At 38.8% G+C, this 18,440-nt stretch overlaps 2 protein-coding genes across 2 annotated transcripts in view; one reads left to right on the forward strand and one right to left on the reverse strand.

Moving 5' to 3' along the window:
* Positions 1–1,320: 1,320 nt before the first annotated feature.
* LOC123234090 (homeobox protein Meis2) lies at positions 1,321–6,292 on the reverse strand. Its single transcript, XM_044660036.1, has 5 exons — positions 6,052–6,292; positions 4,360–4,501; positions 3,573–3,623; positions 2,452–2,502; positions 1,321–1,491 (listed from the first exon to the last, which is right to left on the reverse strand). Exons 1-5 carry the CDS (start codon positions 6,255–6,257, stop codon positions 1,321–1,323), a joined length of 621 nt encoding a protein of 206 aa, XP_044515971.1. The 5' UTR covers positions 6,258–6,292.
* A 5,845-nt stretch (positions 6,293–12,137) lies between these two features.
* Positions 12,138–18,440, forward strand: part of LOC123234091 (homeobox protein Meis2-like) — a gene marked incomplete at its 5' end in the record, with an annotated part of 217,243 nt that continues 210,940 nt past the window's right edge. Inside the window, 2 exons of the mRNA XM_044660037.1 lie at positions 12,138–12,218; positions 16,234–16,348. Of these exons, the coding sequence (XP_044515972.1) occupies positions 12,138–12,218; positions 16,234–16,348 (196 nt within the window). The remainder of the gene's footprint in view (positions 12,219–16,233; positions 16,349–18,440) is intronic.

The following is an 18,440-nucleotide window of genomic DNA, read 5'->3' on the forward strand; positions in this document are numbered from 1 at the left end:
TTTTTTTTTTTCAAAGAGGGGTAGAGTTAAGGAGGGCAACTATAGAAGTTTCTGCTCCTTGAATTCAAATCCCCTTAATCTTAACTCCTAGGGATGGGAGAGGTTGAGGGAAGAGGAAAACTATCTTCCTACTTCAAAGAACAATTTTCAGGGCTTAAGTTCACATCAAGTGTTAAATTAATATTTCAACCACTGGGTTATTAGATTATATCATTTAGGTTATGAGTTCAATTGAATCTAATCTGTGTAAACCCCTTCTCCCCACCCCTAAGGCTGAGTTCCTATAAATAAACTGTAGTTCACACCCACTCTTTTTTAACCTAGCCACTCTTTCCTTCACTACCAGCTGCAATCTCTCTTCTCATTGCTTTTTCAAATTTTCAGTCTCACTACATATGTTTTTTAAAGCATCAGATTCACTAGATCTGTTCCAAAATAGAATTAAAAAACAGAATAGAAAGAAACCTCCTTCCCTTGCCTGACAAACACAAGTGCTCCTTTACTATACCCACCCTACTCCTTCGCCAACTGTTAAAGTGTTAAAATCAACCACTAACCTATGGTTACCCAATCATAATTCTCTCCAGCTTTCTGTAATACATTGTTAATAATTGGTTCATCAAGGTTACTGTCTTTTATTATGAAGATGCTTCAGGCATTTGGCAATAAGTCCATATTCTGACAATAAGTTGTTATAGAGCAAAAGCATTATAAACTCTCTTCAGTGAGCCCCCATCCTTATTTCCCCCACTACCACGATGTAAAATTGCCAGTAATTCTCAACTCTGTCATCTGTATGGGAGAAGATAAAAATCAGTACTCACTTTCCCCCTAAAAGAATTCTTCCCCCCCCCCCACATCCTCCTGCCTGTACCGCCCCCCCCCTCCAATCCTCTTCACATCCTCCTCAGCTTTCCTGCCTCTATTTTCTTCCTCAGCTGCATAGATTATAGGGTTGTAAGGCAGAAAAGGCACCGGTCACCACATCAAACAAACAATTTGCTAGCACTACAAGTCGCCCAGATCCAGGAAACTTGACAAATTATCATCGCAAATCACCCTGCTGCCTCTACAAACAACTTCTCCAGGACAGTGCAGAAAGTAAGGAAGAAGGAAAAGAATCAAGAGAAACAAACAAATCCAGCTCCAATAAAAGCCCAAAGCAACCAAAATCCTTGTATACCCCAAAGAAGGGATTAACTAATTTTTTAAAAAGTAAAATGAAGGGAGGAGGAAGGCACCCTCATCAGAGAAGACAGGGATTGTACAACAGGTAATATATATACAAGTCACCTACAGGCTTTTTCAAATACCAGAATGTCAGAGTTCAACAAGACTTACATGGTCAGCTAGATTTGTGGAAGATCCTGAGAGCTCTTCGTGGTCAGATTTGGAGCTGCCATCCCTCTCATCAATAACTAAGTCAATGGGCATTTTCCCTTTCAAACAGCTAATGTACCGGTGGCAAAAGTTATCGCACAGCTCGTGGACCTTGGGGAAAAAAAAGAAAAAAAAAAGAAGGGTCATATAAGTTTTTTTAAATGATTATTTTGTTATTCTTTGTGTGTGTGTGTGTGTGTGTGTGTGTGTGTGTGTGTGTGTGTGTGTTTTAAGAAGAAATACAGTATAAGGGTTATGTTTAGGAAGAAGGACAATGTGAGGCATCCCTGGAGTAACTCTAATTAAGGGGTGTAATAGTCAAAGTCGAGGAAACAATAGAGAAATTGTTGCAGCATATATTATTCTCCAGAGACTACCCAAAACAAGAAGTTAAAACACAAAAGAAAAAGAAAGAAATTGAAATAGTAAGTTCAAACTGGGATTTTTTTGAGAGGCAAATCCCATTAGATGATAACATCAAAATATTAAAACTATCGGACTTGAGATCCCTCTAGAGAATTTATGTCAGCAAAGCACTGCTTCAAAATTTCTAGCAGATTTGTTCGAACTGGGATAAATATATAGATTGTAAAATGCCTATGGCAGGGAATTCTGTACTCATAAATCTATATGCATTTCTTGATGAGGAGATGAGCTGGGGTTAATGGAGAAAAGGAAAGACTGGGTATTTGGTTAAACCACTGGTTTACTTGCATTTCAAACTAATCCTGTATTTGGGGGATGGAGTGGGAGGGGAGATGTCCTGGGAAGGAACAATTAAAAATACATTGACCAAATTATGCTATCCGCTCTCCACCTCTCTTATGTTCTCCGATACCAAATAAAGAACCTGGTTAAAGGACCTTTTGAAGAAAAGGCCCCCTCTGATTGGCATGGTTTGGGGGCAGCCCCTATTATCTTCTTGCACTGACTACAATATATCAACCCTGAGAGAGATGCCCCTGGGGCCCAATCTCTCTGGCCAATGTCTCTTAAAAATCAAAGCTCAACTAGAGGGGGAATTGGACATGACAAGGTAGACTGTGATATTTCCACTCTCTTTTTGCTTACCTTTTCTAACTCCAGAAGATGAAACCTCAGTACTTGAATTGCTTGTATCATCTGTAAGAAAGTTTTGAAATTAGAATTAGGTTTGTGAAAGTGGATAAGAAAGAAGAATGGGGTTTGGAGGTGGGAAATTGGTCGGGCTAGTGGGAAGGCATGGTGACTGAAAGCCTGAAGTCTGGGAAGAACCCAAATGGACCAGAAAAAGGGCTGGAGGGGAAAACATTGCTATGAATTTTCCATCACTCAGTCGTCAGGCTTCATCCAGTCACTCAGATCAACTTGAACCAAAGCTAAGGTACTTTATTTTTTGTCATATTCATTTTGTCGTCTCTACTGGCAAGCAGGGTTCTACTGAGGCCTGTCTGGTGTCAATATCCTTTTCTTTCTCTGCCCTACACTCTTTCCTATCCTCTCGCCCTCCCACCCCCAGCACACACACATACACACAAACAAAACACTCACCCCAGAGCCGAGCAGTAGGGGCTAGCGCACTAAAGAAATTTCAACCCCCCAAGATAAAAAAGGAAATGCTCAGGATGAATAGAGAGCAAACATCTTTCAAAGAAGATCGTAGTACTTTTAATATTGAAATCATCCAAATTAGCAAAAGAATTGCAGTTAAAACTGACCAGCAAGGTCCTCTCCCTTCCCTTCCCCCTCACGCGGAGCTCGACTACGCTCTGCAGTTACTTCCTTGGCTTTAGCTGACCGAGGCTCTGCAAGCGGCCTTTGCAATACAAAGGAAGTAGCTACACTTCTCCCCGGTTCACTCTGAAAGTGAAGCTAGTTAGATTCCGTTCTTAATCGTCCTGCTGGCTTCCCTCTCTCCCCAAACTATCCCCTTCCCGAGTTCTGGTTCCTAGTCGAACCTTCCTCTTCTCTCTGGTCACTTCCCCAGGATCGTCAGACCTCGGACTCTTAACAGGATCACTTTTCTTTTCTTTTTAATTTTTTAACGATCTCTTGCCCTCAAGTACTCCAAAGAGAGCTTTTTTTTTTTTTTTTTTTTTTTTTTTTTTTTTTTTTTGAGAATGGCAGAAGCTACAGTAAAGATCTAGGGGGCTAAAGAAAGCCAAGGGGTGATTGAGGTAGGAGACTGGGAAAACAGAAAAATCGAATCTTACCAAATTGTCCAACTCTGGATTTGAGGAAAAAAGTGGTTTTTCAGCGCGAACCTATAAGAAGCAGGAAAATGAGCATAAATTACGGCTCCCTTTTATACCACTGTAGCGGAATGAATTGGGGTTTTCTTGTAAGGCTATATATTAAGGTGAATAAGGGCAGGGAATAAAGGATAGGAAAGGCTACAACACGAGGAACAGGTCAGAACATTAAAGGTGTAAGGATCAGTTAGGGAAAAATTCTCTGAACCAAAAGCCATTTGAGGGGAGCTGGAGCCCCCAATCTACAACCTAGGCCTAAAGCCATTATTGCTCACTTTCACTGTCCTTTAATCCATTTCGGATTTTATTCTCTCACCTCCCTACCTTTCCTGAATAGTCCAGGGTAGAGGGACTTCCACCTTCTCAGTCAGTGGACCACTGACACCCCCTTACTCCAATTCTTGATTAAGGAGATATTTGTAAGGAAGGGAGCCAGTCGCCAGATGAGAAGTAGGTCAATTTTAATTCAAGGGTCGAGCCCTAGTATTTCTCGCTGGGGGGAAAAACAAACACCTACATTTATCTTGAGTTCCAATTTGCCTCCAGGCACTAAGAAGGAGAGAAGGGAGAGGCGGATGAAAAAGTGGAGCGGAGGTAGGGGCCAGTTGGTGTTTCTGTCTTCTCCTCTTGTCCCCCCTCCCCCCAGCCTTTTGAATCCGCTTTAAAAGTAAAGCCCTTAGGAAGGGAGAGTGCAAAAGAGTCTGGGCCATAGCTAGAGGGGAGAAGAGTAGGTCAAGATTGTTTAGACCTGTTTTGCGAAGACTGCGATGTCCTCGTTGAAAGAGTCGGAGGAGCAGACGTCTCCGCCGGCCACTCCGGGTTCCCGGGGAGTACAGGTCGCCAGCTCGCACTTCTCAAAGACCAGAGCTAACAGAGGAAACAACGGGTGCCTAACGGGTAGCACCACACAAAGACACACACAGAGAGATGGGGGTGCAAGGGGGAAGGAGGAAGAACTGTAATCAACAAGTTTTGAGGGGGTTTCATATACAAACACTCATTGCTCTGCACAGCCCTAAAGTGTCGTCAGTGAGCTGGGCCAATGCCGAAAGTAGAAAGGGGGTGGGGGATAAAGCTAAGTCCCTAGCCGTTTCCACTGGCTTAAACTCCTACAATCTAGGGTCAGAGAAGCCCTGCGGACACTTTGCCACGAAATGAAAAAAGCAGCAACTTTAAAAACCAATTAAACAAGCAGGGATCTCACATTAACAGTGGTGATGGGCTGATCCAGGTCCATTCGCGTATAACAGAGAAAGCCTAACCTCTTGACCACTGTGATATTGTACCTTAAAAGGGAAAAACTGTCGAATCAAAAACTGTTTAAAGGGCCTGTTTTCATGAGGTCCCAAAGAAAACATGAAGCTACACATAGACACACGGACTTCAAAGGAAGTGTTTCCCCCCAGTCCTCCTAGTACAATTGCTTGCTGTCTAGTCAAAATAACGAGACAAGGCAATAATAATATTGGTAAAAACACGGAAAGACCCCACCCCCACCCCCCGCCCGCCAAATTCACAGAACTATTTTACCCCGGGTTTATAGCAGGCAAAAATGGTTGCTTATGAACTTTTAGAAAGTGTTTGTTCTTTGTGTTTCTCAAAGCCTAACTCCGCTTTTTAACTGGGATGTTAGCTGTCTCTTGCTTCAGGGTAAGTTGATGTTTACCAAACGTCCCCTAATACCTCCCCCATCCCACCTCTTTTCCCCACTTACGTTCAGCCCCCGAGAGGCAGTATACGTTTATTACACTTCAGCTGTAGTGCACCCCCATCCCTTTCCCCCAGCTCCTTCTAAACTCTCTGAAATTGTCATTTAAAGACATCTCCACAATCTCCCAAGAACATTTTTTTCCCTCTTTGCAAAGGACCCCTGCCCCTTTAACTCCACAGTCCGAGTTCAATTGTCTGCCCCTTTATTTGTAGAGAACTAAGAAGTAGTGGATCTAGGTTTCCTGGCCAAGTGGAACTACCCGTCTCCTGGCTCCAGTTGAATTTAGTGACTACCAGAGCCTCGGTAGAAAAAAAAAGGGGGGGGGGAGTTGTGCCTTATTTGCAGGAAACTTTGCCCTTTCCTTGGCCTCTCTCTGGTTAGGGTCCATCCAAAAGAACAGAAACTTAACCTTTCAGCAGGAGTTTTATACATTAAGATGAGTCTCCGTCAATTTTCTAGGGATTAAAACAGGCATGGATCACAAGGGGGGGGGGGGCGGCGGAATAGTTTCTTGGTGACCGGGGTGCTGTGTAGGGAGAAAGATAATAGTACCTAATTCACTGAACACGTCCGCCTCCTCTTTTGCATTTCGTGGGACAAGGATTACCATCCTTTTCCTTCTCCATTCCTAGCTCAAGTGCCCCCAGCCAACACACAAATATGAACAGTTAGCAACCCTCCCCCCACCCCAATCCATTCAGCAAACTTGGCCCAGGAGATAGGGTTTACCCATAGATTGCGTCCTTGTCCCGTTTCAGGGCATCATTGACAGCAGATCCCATGCTGGCGGGCATGACATTGGGGTGCGGGGCGTGGGCTCCGTAGTGCTGAGTGGCGTGGAGCGGCGGCCCGTGGTTCAGGTGGTGAACCGGGGGAATCGGCCGTGGAGCGTGAGGGTCTCCGTACATGGAAGCCGGCACCCCTACTCCGTCCATCCCGCCGTAATGGGGAAGCTCATCGTACTGTCAAAACGGGTCAGGAAAGGGAAGGAAGAAGATTGGGAAGAGAGCAGAGAGATAAAGAAAAAAGAGGGGAGGACGGGGGGAAAGAGAGTGAGAGGCAGAGACAGAGAGGGAGAGAGAGAGAGAGAGAGAGAGAGAGAGAGAGAGAGAGAGAGAGAGAGAGAGAGAGAAACACATTAGTATTTGCAAAATCAGAATTATAATATGCTGATACAACACTAACACATTTGCATAATATAGCTTAAGTAGGCACATAGAAAAACAAAGTGGAAAAAAGAAATTGCTTAGAAAAATTAGTAACATTTCTCTTAAGGTGTTAACCAAGGACTCAACTTCTAGAAAGTTGGTCATATTTCCAGATAAAGTTCTTACTCTAGGTATTTTATAATCATTCTGAAATGTTTCAGAGAATCCCAATCTGGTATTAGCAACTCTTTAAAGAAGGATTCACTGAAAAATTAACTGACTATAGCATATAATACACAATACATATAGACATGCTATATATAATTTTATTAATTTATTTCAGCTTTAATATAAAGTCTAATAAAATGAGAATACATCAGACCTGGACTAGGAAAATGGCAAGAATAGCCACTTCAATTCCATGTACTAGCCAGCCAGTCAATTTTAGCTGATTGCCCACTAGTTTTATTGGAGGGGGAAAATAACTAGTTATCTAAAGGGGAAAAGTGAGGAAAATAATTATAGCACAGTGCTACTTTTGCTGAGTGTATTCTCCTGGTCCTCCTCCCCTTTCCTGATCATTCCCAATACCCTGCTGTTGCTTAAAGGAAAACAGGAATTCTAATGTACAGGAAAGGCTTTATCAGCACCACATGAAGGCAGGCAAGAGATGGAATTTCCTCTGGCAGAAAAGGAGAGTAAGAACACATGAAACAGATCAGCCTTAGGGCTGGACCTGCACAACTTGTCACCTGTATGCAACAACCTAAATTAAGCACTTGGCTGCAACTTTCAGAAGCATCCCTTCAGCAGCTCCCAAAAGAGAATCCCAACAATAATGCCAACCTTAGCAAATGATGCCCATCCCAACATAAATCAATCAATAAAGCTTCAAGCAAGCATACACATGCTATTTATACACCGTATGTAAATATTTGGAGCCATCTGAAAGTAATCTCACCAAACTGCTACTATATATAGTTCATCCATTTGATTTAAAAAAAAATTTAGACAGGGTTTAGTTTCCACATCAAATCAGCATTGTAAAGTACAGAACTCAAAAGTTCTCTTGCAAGCCTAGACATAATATCTTCTTATAAAAACAACAACAACAACAACTAACAAGCTTATTTTCTCTTTGAAGAACTGTCAAAAACTGGGAAGACAAACAGACAAAAAACAAAACAAAATACTGGGAAAGAATAGTTTGGGAATTAACATGACATTTCTTTTTTTTTTTTTTAATTCATTAAACTTACTAACCAAAAGCTTTATGGAAGGGTAATGATAGATAACTATATGAAAAAACAGAATCCCATTACCATTACTAAGTAACAAAAAGCAGAAATGGAAACAAAGGAAATCATAGAGCAGAAATGTCTTGAATGTACACACTATATGAATATAATATATATATATATAACATATATATATACATATTCATGTTAAAAGTAGGGTAGAAGAATGGAACAACAGAAGGAAATAAAATGGAAATAAAAACAAGTTTCTTCACTGTCTAGATTAAGACAGAGTTGTGCCTATGAGCTCTTCTTTTTAATCTCTGAGTTAGGAAACCACTCAAATAGCTTCAAGCTGAAGGCAAACAGCAGACAGGGGCTCTTCAGCCCTCTGTAGCCTCTTAGAGTCAGCTGTTTGCCGGATGGTAATCAGATAAAGAACTGGAAGAATTACATGAAAAGAGGAAAGAAACAATAGACTGGCATGAGTTTAGCCCTGCAACAACATCGGGCAAGAGTCTTCCTTTTAGAAAATGTAATAACTGCAACATGTTCACCTAGGCTAATTTTTTTTTTTAGTGTGCACAGCAAATGATGTTAAGTACGGTAGGCTCTTTGATTAAGGGAGCTGCTAGGAAAGCATCTTACCTCAATGAAAATTACAGTAATTAACCACTAACACTTCAGCTACATTTAAAGGCAAATGTCATCTCATCACTATTATGTATTCTTTCAAATATGGCCATAGGTTTGGAAAATGGACTGGTTTGGAATGAATAGCTGAGGACTTCCCGCTATGGAAAACACTCGCTTGTCTCCACCAGTCAGAGATGAGTTTTGACCTACATTTAAAGACCATGTTACAGAAAGACAGACTGTATTGATTTAGAATTCATCAGATTTCTTGAGATGGTTTTCTTGGGAAAAACAATTTGGCAATGTTTAGTTAAGAGAAAGAGACAGAAAAAAATCATCTACATGAGCCAATATGACTTTCAAAAAGGATGGGTTCTAGAGATGAGTTAGACCTGCAGTTGCCCAAAGTTTTCAGTCAGTTCACCAAAGTAACCTGTGCTCCCTCTTTTCTCTTTCTTCTCCCCTCCACTAACAAACGGCAAAACAACCAAACCGTAAGTCTCCTCTATAAAGTATCCTAAGATGTTTGAGTCACAAAGTGCCTCAAGAGCATCTTACGGGTGAGTTTCAGATATGTACAAACACTAAATTGTGTGATAGTTATCTACTTTAAAAGAATGAAGAACAAGTCCCTCTCCTAAAAATTTGGACCTGTGGTTCTCCAGGAATGTTAGGTCTTCAAAGATTGTGCTTAGACCATAGTTGTTCCCTCTAGTTACAGACAAGATGGAATCATGTACAGAGAGATTTAAAGATCTGGCAAATTAAGCTTCTCCTTGGTGGCATTAAACCTGTAGACAATATGAACTGACAAAGCATGTCCTGTTACCCCGATATCACTCATTCTTGGGTTGAAATATCTATGTGCATCCCAACTCCTTTTTTTCCTTTTTCCTACGTTTATATCCCTCAAGAATAAACTTCCTGGCTTTCTGCCCAACGATATGCAAAAGTTTTGTGGTTCCGGAAACAAAACTGACATACAGAAAATATAGTTCCTAAAAGTATTGCTCCTGATGGATATATCAATTTGCTTTCATTACATAGATTATTATGCTTTGCAGAGATGGCTAGAGATGTCTCTGCAACTCATGTATGTATATACATTGAGGATTAAAGGGAGAAATGATCACATTCAATCTGAAGTAAAACAATCATGCTAATATACACTTCATATACACTGTGTATAGGCAACATCATATGTATGATTTCTGTACACACATATGTAAATGAATCCGAATCTGTACCTGGCACCTCATCATTAAGCCTAACCTTCTATTGTAAAGATACAAGAAGCCAGGAATACATATATGTTCCTATTCCCAATGGTTTTAATAATTGGGAGTCAAATATGGTACTCTCCTTACTCTTACCTAATTGCGTTAAAGAGCAGAGTTACCAGGAGAAAAGCAGTGAATACTGAGTGGAGTACAAGAGAAAGAGATGGAAAATAGATACAAGAAGCTAGGTCTCAGGGGGCAGTATTTTCTATTTGCTGGGCTACAGACTCACAGCTGATAATGCAAGTTGTAATTAATATAAAAGCAGGAGACAATATGGGAAAAGCTTGTAGTCACAGGGCCACAAGAGATCACTCTGCTGCTATCCGCTGTTTCTCATTTACACACACAGTCTTCCCGAGGAAACACAATTTTGCCAGTGTTTTCTCCCTTGAAAGTTAAAAAAAAATTGATTTAGCACGATCATTGAATTTTGCTAAATCTAGAAAAGAGCTGGGAGAAGACAAGAGTCTCTAGGCAGATGAAGCAAATCTGACGTGCTTGTCTTTTGCCGATGCTGCAAATCTGTTGAAAACTTCAAGCATTTTAGACTATTATAACATTACTGGGGAAGGCAGGTTCTCAGGTATGTTTGCTATCAGATAATGTGAATTAAGTCCTAGTTATTCATAGACATCTTATTGTTTAAACTCTCTAATACTTTTCACTTGTCTTCTATTGCCAAAGGACAATGGGTCAAAAAGTACAAGTCTTTTGTGTAAATGGAAAGCTGAAAAAAGTAAAATGTGTCATCCTTCTTCAGAAAAAAAGAAACGGTTTATACTACAAGGCCTCTTTAAGATATTTTGAAACTCATCTTACCCACAAGTTTAAAGGTAGCTCTTATAAGTACACAAAACTTTTCTTAATAACAAATGTTAAGATGTACTTTTCCCCCTAGCCTGCATAGCTATACCATAGTATATTCATTGAACCAAAAATCACATATTCCTTTGGAAAATGGAATAAAAATAACTTAGTATACAGATTCTTAAGGACTACTTGGTAAACAGCAATGGTAAACATATAGTAAGATATTTCCAAATAAGCAAATAGAGCATGAAAAACTGATTTAACTTAATATATCTGTTAATAATAAAAGGCAAGGGGTATAATATCAAAACAAAGTGGAGCGACTAACACATTTTTTAGGAAATGATACCTTTTGTTCCTCTTGACATTACATAATTAAAACAAGGAGAGAAAAAAAAATTAAGATTAACACTGAAGATCTCATATTCTGAAGTGTTTGTTTCCAAAAAGTATTGGCAAATATTTTCAGCCTAGTTACAAAAAAAAAAAATTGAAAATTTCCCTCTTTTGCAACTCTGAACTTGACAGGAGTTTTAGAAAGAATATGGGACATTTCTAAAATGTGAGATTTTCTTAAAGACTATAAATAGTTCTTGGATCTTCTCTCATCTATTCAATAAGGGTTTAGAAAAAATAAGTGAGGCATTGTCAATAATCCACCAACTACCATAAAGTCAGAATACTCTGTGAATGGCCCTCCCGTTTACTAGATATGTTTCTTCAAGGGATATATGACTTGTATTATGCTATAAATCGGGTAGAACTTTGGAGAGGGGGGTACCTTCCAAAGAACAATGAAATTGAAGAAAAAGACAAAATGAATTAATAAAAAACAGTTTTTCAACAGTGTCCAACTAGCTGTTGTCAAATGAAACTTTGTTTTAGGTCATCTGATCACAATTACATTTTTTAAAAGCTCTCAACCTCATAACCTTTAATGATTTAAATAGTGTAATTATACTTGACAGGAAATTGACATGAAAGCTATTGACTATCAAGTCTTTAAGTGTCCTCTCTCACCTCCCCAAACATATACTTAAGAAGCATCCCAAGTGTTGGCCCATAAGTGGAATATTCTTGAAGTTCTCCTAAGCCGCCTATAATATTTTATCAAATCTAATTTACAATGGGACTAAGACAGTTTTGGTAAGTTAAAATGTTAGCATTATTTTTAATCATAATACACATTTGTTTTCCCCTTTGATGTTTAATAAAACAAGAGGGTTGTTTTTTTTTTTTTCTTTTTTGTACATCATCTTGTTCCCAATAGAATTTGCAGCAGACTTTTATCTCAGGACCCTTGCTTATATATTCCAGCCCAGATAAAGTTTATATGGAGTTTTCATCTCTGAAAGAAGTCATTCATTTTCTAATCCCACACCAATTTGAAAAGCCTCATGGAAATAACAAAAACTTGCATATATTCATACATTTTATATAAAGACCATAGCATGTTATAATCTTAAAATATAAATGTTAACATGAATAATGATATTAATCTTCAAATTGACATAAATTTAAGATACCTGCACTGAACTGAATGGATATATTTTCTCTTACATATCAAAATAGAGTTGCTTTTTCTCATTAATTTTGAAGATTATATGCAACCACACTAATATCAAGCAAGCTCTGAACTTGGCTCAGGGAAGAAATCATTATATTTCATTTGTCAACAGGCAAAGCTATGTGCAAAATAAAATGAAAATATCTTTAAGTTTTCTGAAAGATTACAGACTGAAAAAAAGTCATGGATATTCAATAGCAAAGAGAGTTTTCAAGTAGGATCTATTTTTTAAAAATTGATTTTTTTGACATGTTTATTGTAAATATGATAAATCTGAATGACTGAGAAAATTGACATGAACTACAGCAGGAGTCCAGTTCTTTTTTCTTTCCTCTTTATCTTTTCTCCCCTAATGTTCTGGTTGAGCCAGAGTGTGACTATAATTGCCTGTTTCCTACCTGCAGCTAATACTTTTGAACACTTAAAATATAATTACAGTGTTAAAAATGCAAATGATAATTATGTGCTATTATATTTACTAAACATAATGGAGTGATAACCAAAATTGTGAATTTCCAGTGACTCGAATGGATACTGCTTGATTTCCAAGTTTCCTTGTCTTTTTATGTTTATTATGCTGGTTTTCAGTAAGATAAATTCAATATATTTATTACTGCAAGTAAAACTATGAATCCGATGGCTTTCCTTGTAACTGTATTACTTCTGAGGAGACAAGTTTTCCTATATAAATTATGGAGTTGGGCAGTTTGGCACTGTAGCAGTCGAGTTCACAACCTCTAAAAACCACTCTTAAAAGTCCCCCAGTAACACTCGTACTTCTGCTATTTCTTGTGATTCCTTTCTGTTTTAATATCTGCTAACAGGAATACTACTGAAAGCTGTATTAGTACCTAATATTCTTCAGCTGCCCCCTTTCCCCACACCTCCCACAACCCACAGACACACACTCATGTACTCTTGCACGCACACGCGCTCGCTCACACATACACACGCAGGCATGCAGTGTAGCTGACTAACACTTCATAAGATAGAGGTGTATGTGTTTTGGGGGTGTCAAAGAGCTGTCACAAACTGTCACCTCCACAAGAGAAACCTTGGCGCACAACAAATTAAACTACATTTCTTTTTAGCTGTCATTATTCATAGCCAATAAGTCGAAATACTCTCAGTATTTCATGTGCAAATAAAACCATGAGGAAACTCAGTGGATCAGAACAGTGGGCCAACAGATAAAACAGGGAAAACATATGCTGTCTCTGTCCTTCTTGAAGTGGCTCCCTATCACCTCAACACCAACTTTTACCAAATAAGATCCAGCCTGGGGCTATGTATTAAATATGTATATCAAAGCAAATTTTAAAAAAAGAGTAAATCTGGATGTTTAGTTGAGATACATTTGAATGCTGATTTTTTCTACTGGGGTTACTTTTCAGGTGCTATTGCAGTGATGGTTTGGCTTTAAAAATGGTTTTTTAATTTAATTTTTTTTTCTGTGCTGGAGATGGGTGTACAGGGCAGAGGCCTGAAGAAGGGAAATCTAAACTGAAAGTAAATTTTTGCTCTTTTAGGGGAAGATAGCTCCAGGAAGAAGCACCGTAAATGTACAGGTTGTATAATATTACTTCTGAAATGGAGCAAATGGAGGCCTCAGAGAGTCTAGAAATGGTTATTCACTTATATCACCCAACATCCTAAGTCAAGTCAAGTCAACAAGTGTCCAGTAGAATCTCACTGAGGGAGGCATACTTTTCATTGCCACTAGGGATGGGGTGATGGTGGAATAGATTATTGTTTCATCTCCAAACATATAAGGAGGTAGAGAGGGTAAAGTTATAGTTTGCCTCTTTTAAGAAGAGGTGACAAATAGAAATGGATTTGAGATAAATCAGTTGTCATGTTTGCTTCAATTTGTGTCTGTGTGTATGTTTTGGGTTTTTTTGGGGGGGGGTGGTGAGGATGACTTCACCATAGCCAATATGCAGAATTCTTTTTTTTTTTTTAGCTAAGATATTTGTTAAATCATAAAAATAGTAACTTCCAAACTAGTCCCTTCCTTGTGGCATATTAATTTAAATATTAAATATCATCTTAGAGTATCTCAGATTGGCTTAAGTATTTTTCATCAACTGAAATCCTAAACAGGCTAATCTATCTAATCTCTTAAATATAAACACAAGCCTGTTCTATTTCTACATAATCTCTTGGGGAAAAAACAAAAAAAAACTGTTGTCAAGAACTTCTACTATAAAGCCAGCAAGTTGGGATCCCTTTAAAAGAAATTAGAAGAGATCTGTGTTCCACAGGACCAATACACTTCTCCAATTCTGCAATCCATGCAATTAGGTTTCTCCCTTCCATTCCCATTCCCCTAATGATACATATGCATGTGGATTGGGGGTCATGAAACACTAAAAACAAACAAACACATTTTGGAAGCAAACGTCATGCCTCATAGACCACATCCACAAATCACAGAGCAGATCAGCAAATAAACTTTCAGTCACTGCTGTAACTGATTTGATTTCACTTAATAAACTCACAATGTAAAATAGCTCCCTAAAAGTGTCCCCCAACCCCTCCACCCCATATCAAAAGACAATAGAAGAAATAGATTAGAAAGCTTTCAATCCTGGTGCATTTATTTGTCTCAGAATTTGTGCATCTCAATCATCTCAGGTATACATACATACATATATATATATGTATATTTAAATATATAACATTTAATCTCATTCTTATTCTTCCCTCCCATTTAGTATAAAAGTTAGGTATTAAATTCATATGTGTATACATATATGCATGGGATTCATATGTGTATATATAAATTTATATGTGTGAAATAAAATTCAATTCATATTCTTTTTTTTTTTTCAAAGAGGGGTAGAGTTAAGGAGGGCAACTATAGAAGTTTCTGCTCCTTGAATTCAAATCCCCTTAATCTTAACTCCTAGGGATGGGAGAGGTTGAGGGAAGAGGAAAACTATCTTCCTACTTCAAAGAACAATTTTCAGGGCTTAAGTTCACATCAAGTGTTAAATTAATATTTCAACCACTGGGTTATTAGATTATATCATTTAGGTTATGAGTTCAATTGAATCTAATCTGTGTAAACCCCTTCTCCCCACCCCTAAGGCTGAGTTCCTATAAATAAACTGTAGTTCACACCCACTCTTTTTTAACCTAGCCACTCTTTCCTTCACTACCAGCTGCAATCTCTCTTCTCATTGCTTTTTCAAATTTTCAGTCTCACTACATATGTTTTTTAAAGCATCAGATTCACTAGATCTGTTCCAAAATAGAATTAAAAAACAGAATAGAAAGAAACCTCCTTCCCTTGCCTGACAAACACAAGTGCTCCTTTACTATACCCACCCTACTCCTTCGCCAACTGTTAAAGTGTTAAAATCAACCACTAACCTATGGTTACCCAATCATAATTCTCTCCAGCTTTCTGTAATACATTGTTAATAATTGGTTCATCAAGGTTACTGTCTTTTATTATGAAGATGCTTCAGGCATTTGGCAATAAGTCCATATTCTGACAATAAGTTGTTATAGAGCAAAAGCATTATAAACTCTCTTCAGTGAGCCCCCATCCTTATTTCCCCCACTACCACGATGTAAAATTGCCAGTAATTCTCAACTCTGTCATCTGTATGGGAGAAGATAAAAATCAGTACTCACTTTCCCCCTAAAAGAATTCTTCCCCCCCCCCCACATCCTCCTGCCTGTACCGCCCCCCCCCTCCAATCCTCTTCACATCCTCCTCAGCTTTCCTGCCTCTATTTTCTTCCTCAGCTGCATAGATTATAGGGTTGTAAGGCAGAAAAGGCACCGGTCACCACATCAAACAAACAATTTGCTAGCACTACAAGTCGCCCAGATCCAGGAAACTTGACAAATTATCATCGCAAATCACCCTGCTGCCTCTACAAACAACTTCTCCAGGACAGTGCAGAAAGTAAGGAAGAAGGAAAAGAATCAAGAGAAACAAACAAATCCAGCTCCAATAAAAGCCCAAAGCAACCAAAATCCTTGTATACCCCAAAGAAGGGATTAACTAATTTTTTAAAAAGTAAAATGAAGGGAGGAGGAAGGCACCCTCATCAGAGAAGACAGGGATTGNTCTCTCTCTCCCTTCTCTCTCTCTCTCTCTCTCTCTCTCTCTCTCTCTCTCTCTCTCCTCTTCCAACTCTTTGCTCCTTGGGTCTTCATTTATGACTGGAATGAAAACTGGGGGAAAAATTTCCTTGGCATCCTGACACCAGAATCCTTCATCTTGGAGAGACCATGATGATGCAACCTCAACACACTCAGCAGGCACCCCAGGGCCCTCCAGTGGGGGCCATGCTTCCCAAAGTGGAGACAACAGCAGTGAGCAAGGTAAAAGGTCAAGCATTTTCCTTCTGCAAAGTAGGCATGACTAAAATAACTTTAACATTTTATGATATCAGGACATCTACCTTAGTGTAAACACAAAGCAGCAGTCAGGAGAGTTCAATCAGCTTTAATTTAGGGAGACAGTATTTCCTTTTCTTAACATACTTTACTTTTAAAAAATAAAAATTCAAAGTGAAATTATTTAGCCTTACATTGCAAAAAACAATTGATTAGTCCTGCCAATTTTTTTTTTTATAAATTTGGTCCTACAGTTTGTTTTTAAGTGCTCTAAGTAAATAGAACAATAGATCCATTTTCCAGCTTCGATTCAGAAATTTGTATTATACTATAAAGACTGAATTTAGCTTATGATATCAATTATAAAAGGCTTCTTTCATAAAAGCGATTAAGCCAATAAGGCAGAGAGGAGGCAAAAAAAAAATAAAAGTCTTTTCTTATTTGCTTTTGAAGTGCTACACAGTTTCTCTCTATGGAATCCATTAAGTAGGAGGGTAATTTGGAAATTCCTACAAATGATGTGTCCCAATTTATATTTTAGCGTTCCTGAATGGTTGGGTTGATAACTATAGTTCCAAGCCCTAAAAGCCAAGGCAAACCAATGGTTGAGGGAGGATGACAAAATCTAATTTAGAATAGATGTAACTGTTGCAAACTCACCGGCTAGACATAGGGCAAGCTAGCTCTTGGTAGGAATGACTCTTCCATGGGTAAAATGGTAATTTAAGGGAAGATGCATTATTGAATGTAGGCCAGGAAAGTGTATAGATTTTACTTTTAAATATTTTACACTGGATGGTGTCTGATCTTCTAGGTCTATTTCATTTCTATTATGACTATGTTTATAGCCCCAATATTTAAGCATTAGATAGGCTTCTGAGTAGAGGACAGGTTAATAGCTTGAGCTGTCATCTCCTGTGTGTGCCAGTTTAAGTGGGGGTATGAAGGGATGCTTTCACTTCTTCATGCTCTGGAGTGTGCCTTGGACGACTGTTGTTCTAGGAGAATGCTAGTGGTTGGAATAGAGGAGCTATTAACTTGTAAATGGGTTAAAGCAAATTCAAAATTTAAATAGACTTTGAAGTAATCTAGATATGAAATAGAGAAGAAGGTCTGTAGGTAGCAAATTGTGAAAAATATTCCTGTTTTGAGTAGAGGGTATCCGCACTGTTTGCGATGTGTCTGAGGGAAAGCTAAACTATATGGTGTATTGATCCATAAGTCTAACTGACTTGCTATCTGCCACCAAGCACTTACTACTTGATTATAAGTCAGATCCATGTGTGCATAGCAATGCACTTTCAGCAGGTTCAGTTTTCTTGTGTTGTCCTCTTCTCCTTTGCCCTCCCATTCCAAAATAAAAGCTATTTGCAGAGCTAGAAAGGGTTAAATGTATCTATTAATTAAATACAACACCCTAAACATTCTACAAAAGAGAGAAAAAGGAGAAGCTGATTTAATGGTCTAATGAGGCCATCTTCCAGAGACTTGTTTTGTGTGCGGCTTGCTTTGACCTTTCGCTTTGCTCAGGAGCCCAGCGCTTCATTTTTCACATTCTTGCAATTACGTTAACGCTTCAAGCATTTCTGACTCCAAGTCAGCTAGCAACACCAGGCATAACTCAACACTGTGAGTTTTTCTCCTCTCTGTAGATTCATTAACAGGTCACCAAGGTCCCAACTGAAATTTAAAACTGACTGGTTCTGTTGGGTTAGTTGAATTATGGCAAAGGAGATAGCAGGAAGGGGGCTGAGAGAAGGGGAGGAGAGAAAGAGAAGACCCTAGGGTTCGGGGCAGAGAATACTTGTGTAAACCCCTAAGGTATATAGCTTTATCATTCCAGCCATTTATTTTTTTTGGCAGGGAAAATAAAAGATTTGGACATGTCTTAGGTGGCTGTTTCCCTTATTTGGGGGGGGGGGTAACACATTCAACTATGTTCTGCAGGAAGAAAATCTAGAAGCCTTGGGTGGCGGTACCAACTTATTCAATGCTGATAGATTTGATTCCTGTAGGATTTTGTTCCTTTTAATCATATCTTGGTGGGATTAAAGATGGATATGGTAGCTTATATGAA

This window comes from Gracilinanus agilis, chromosome 2, assembly GCF_016433145.1.
Source record: "Gracilinanus agilis isolate LMUSP501 chromosome 2, AgileGrace, whole genome shotgun sequence".
In the NCBI taxonomy this organism is placed as follows: domain Eukaryota; kingdom Metazoa; phylum Chordata; class Mammalia; order Didelphimorphia; family Didelphidae; genus Gracilinanus; species Gracilinanus agilis.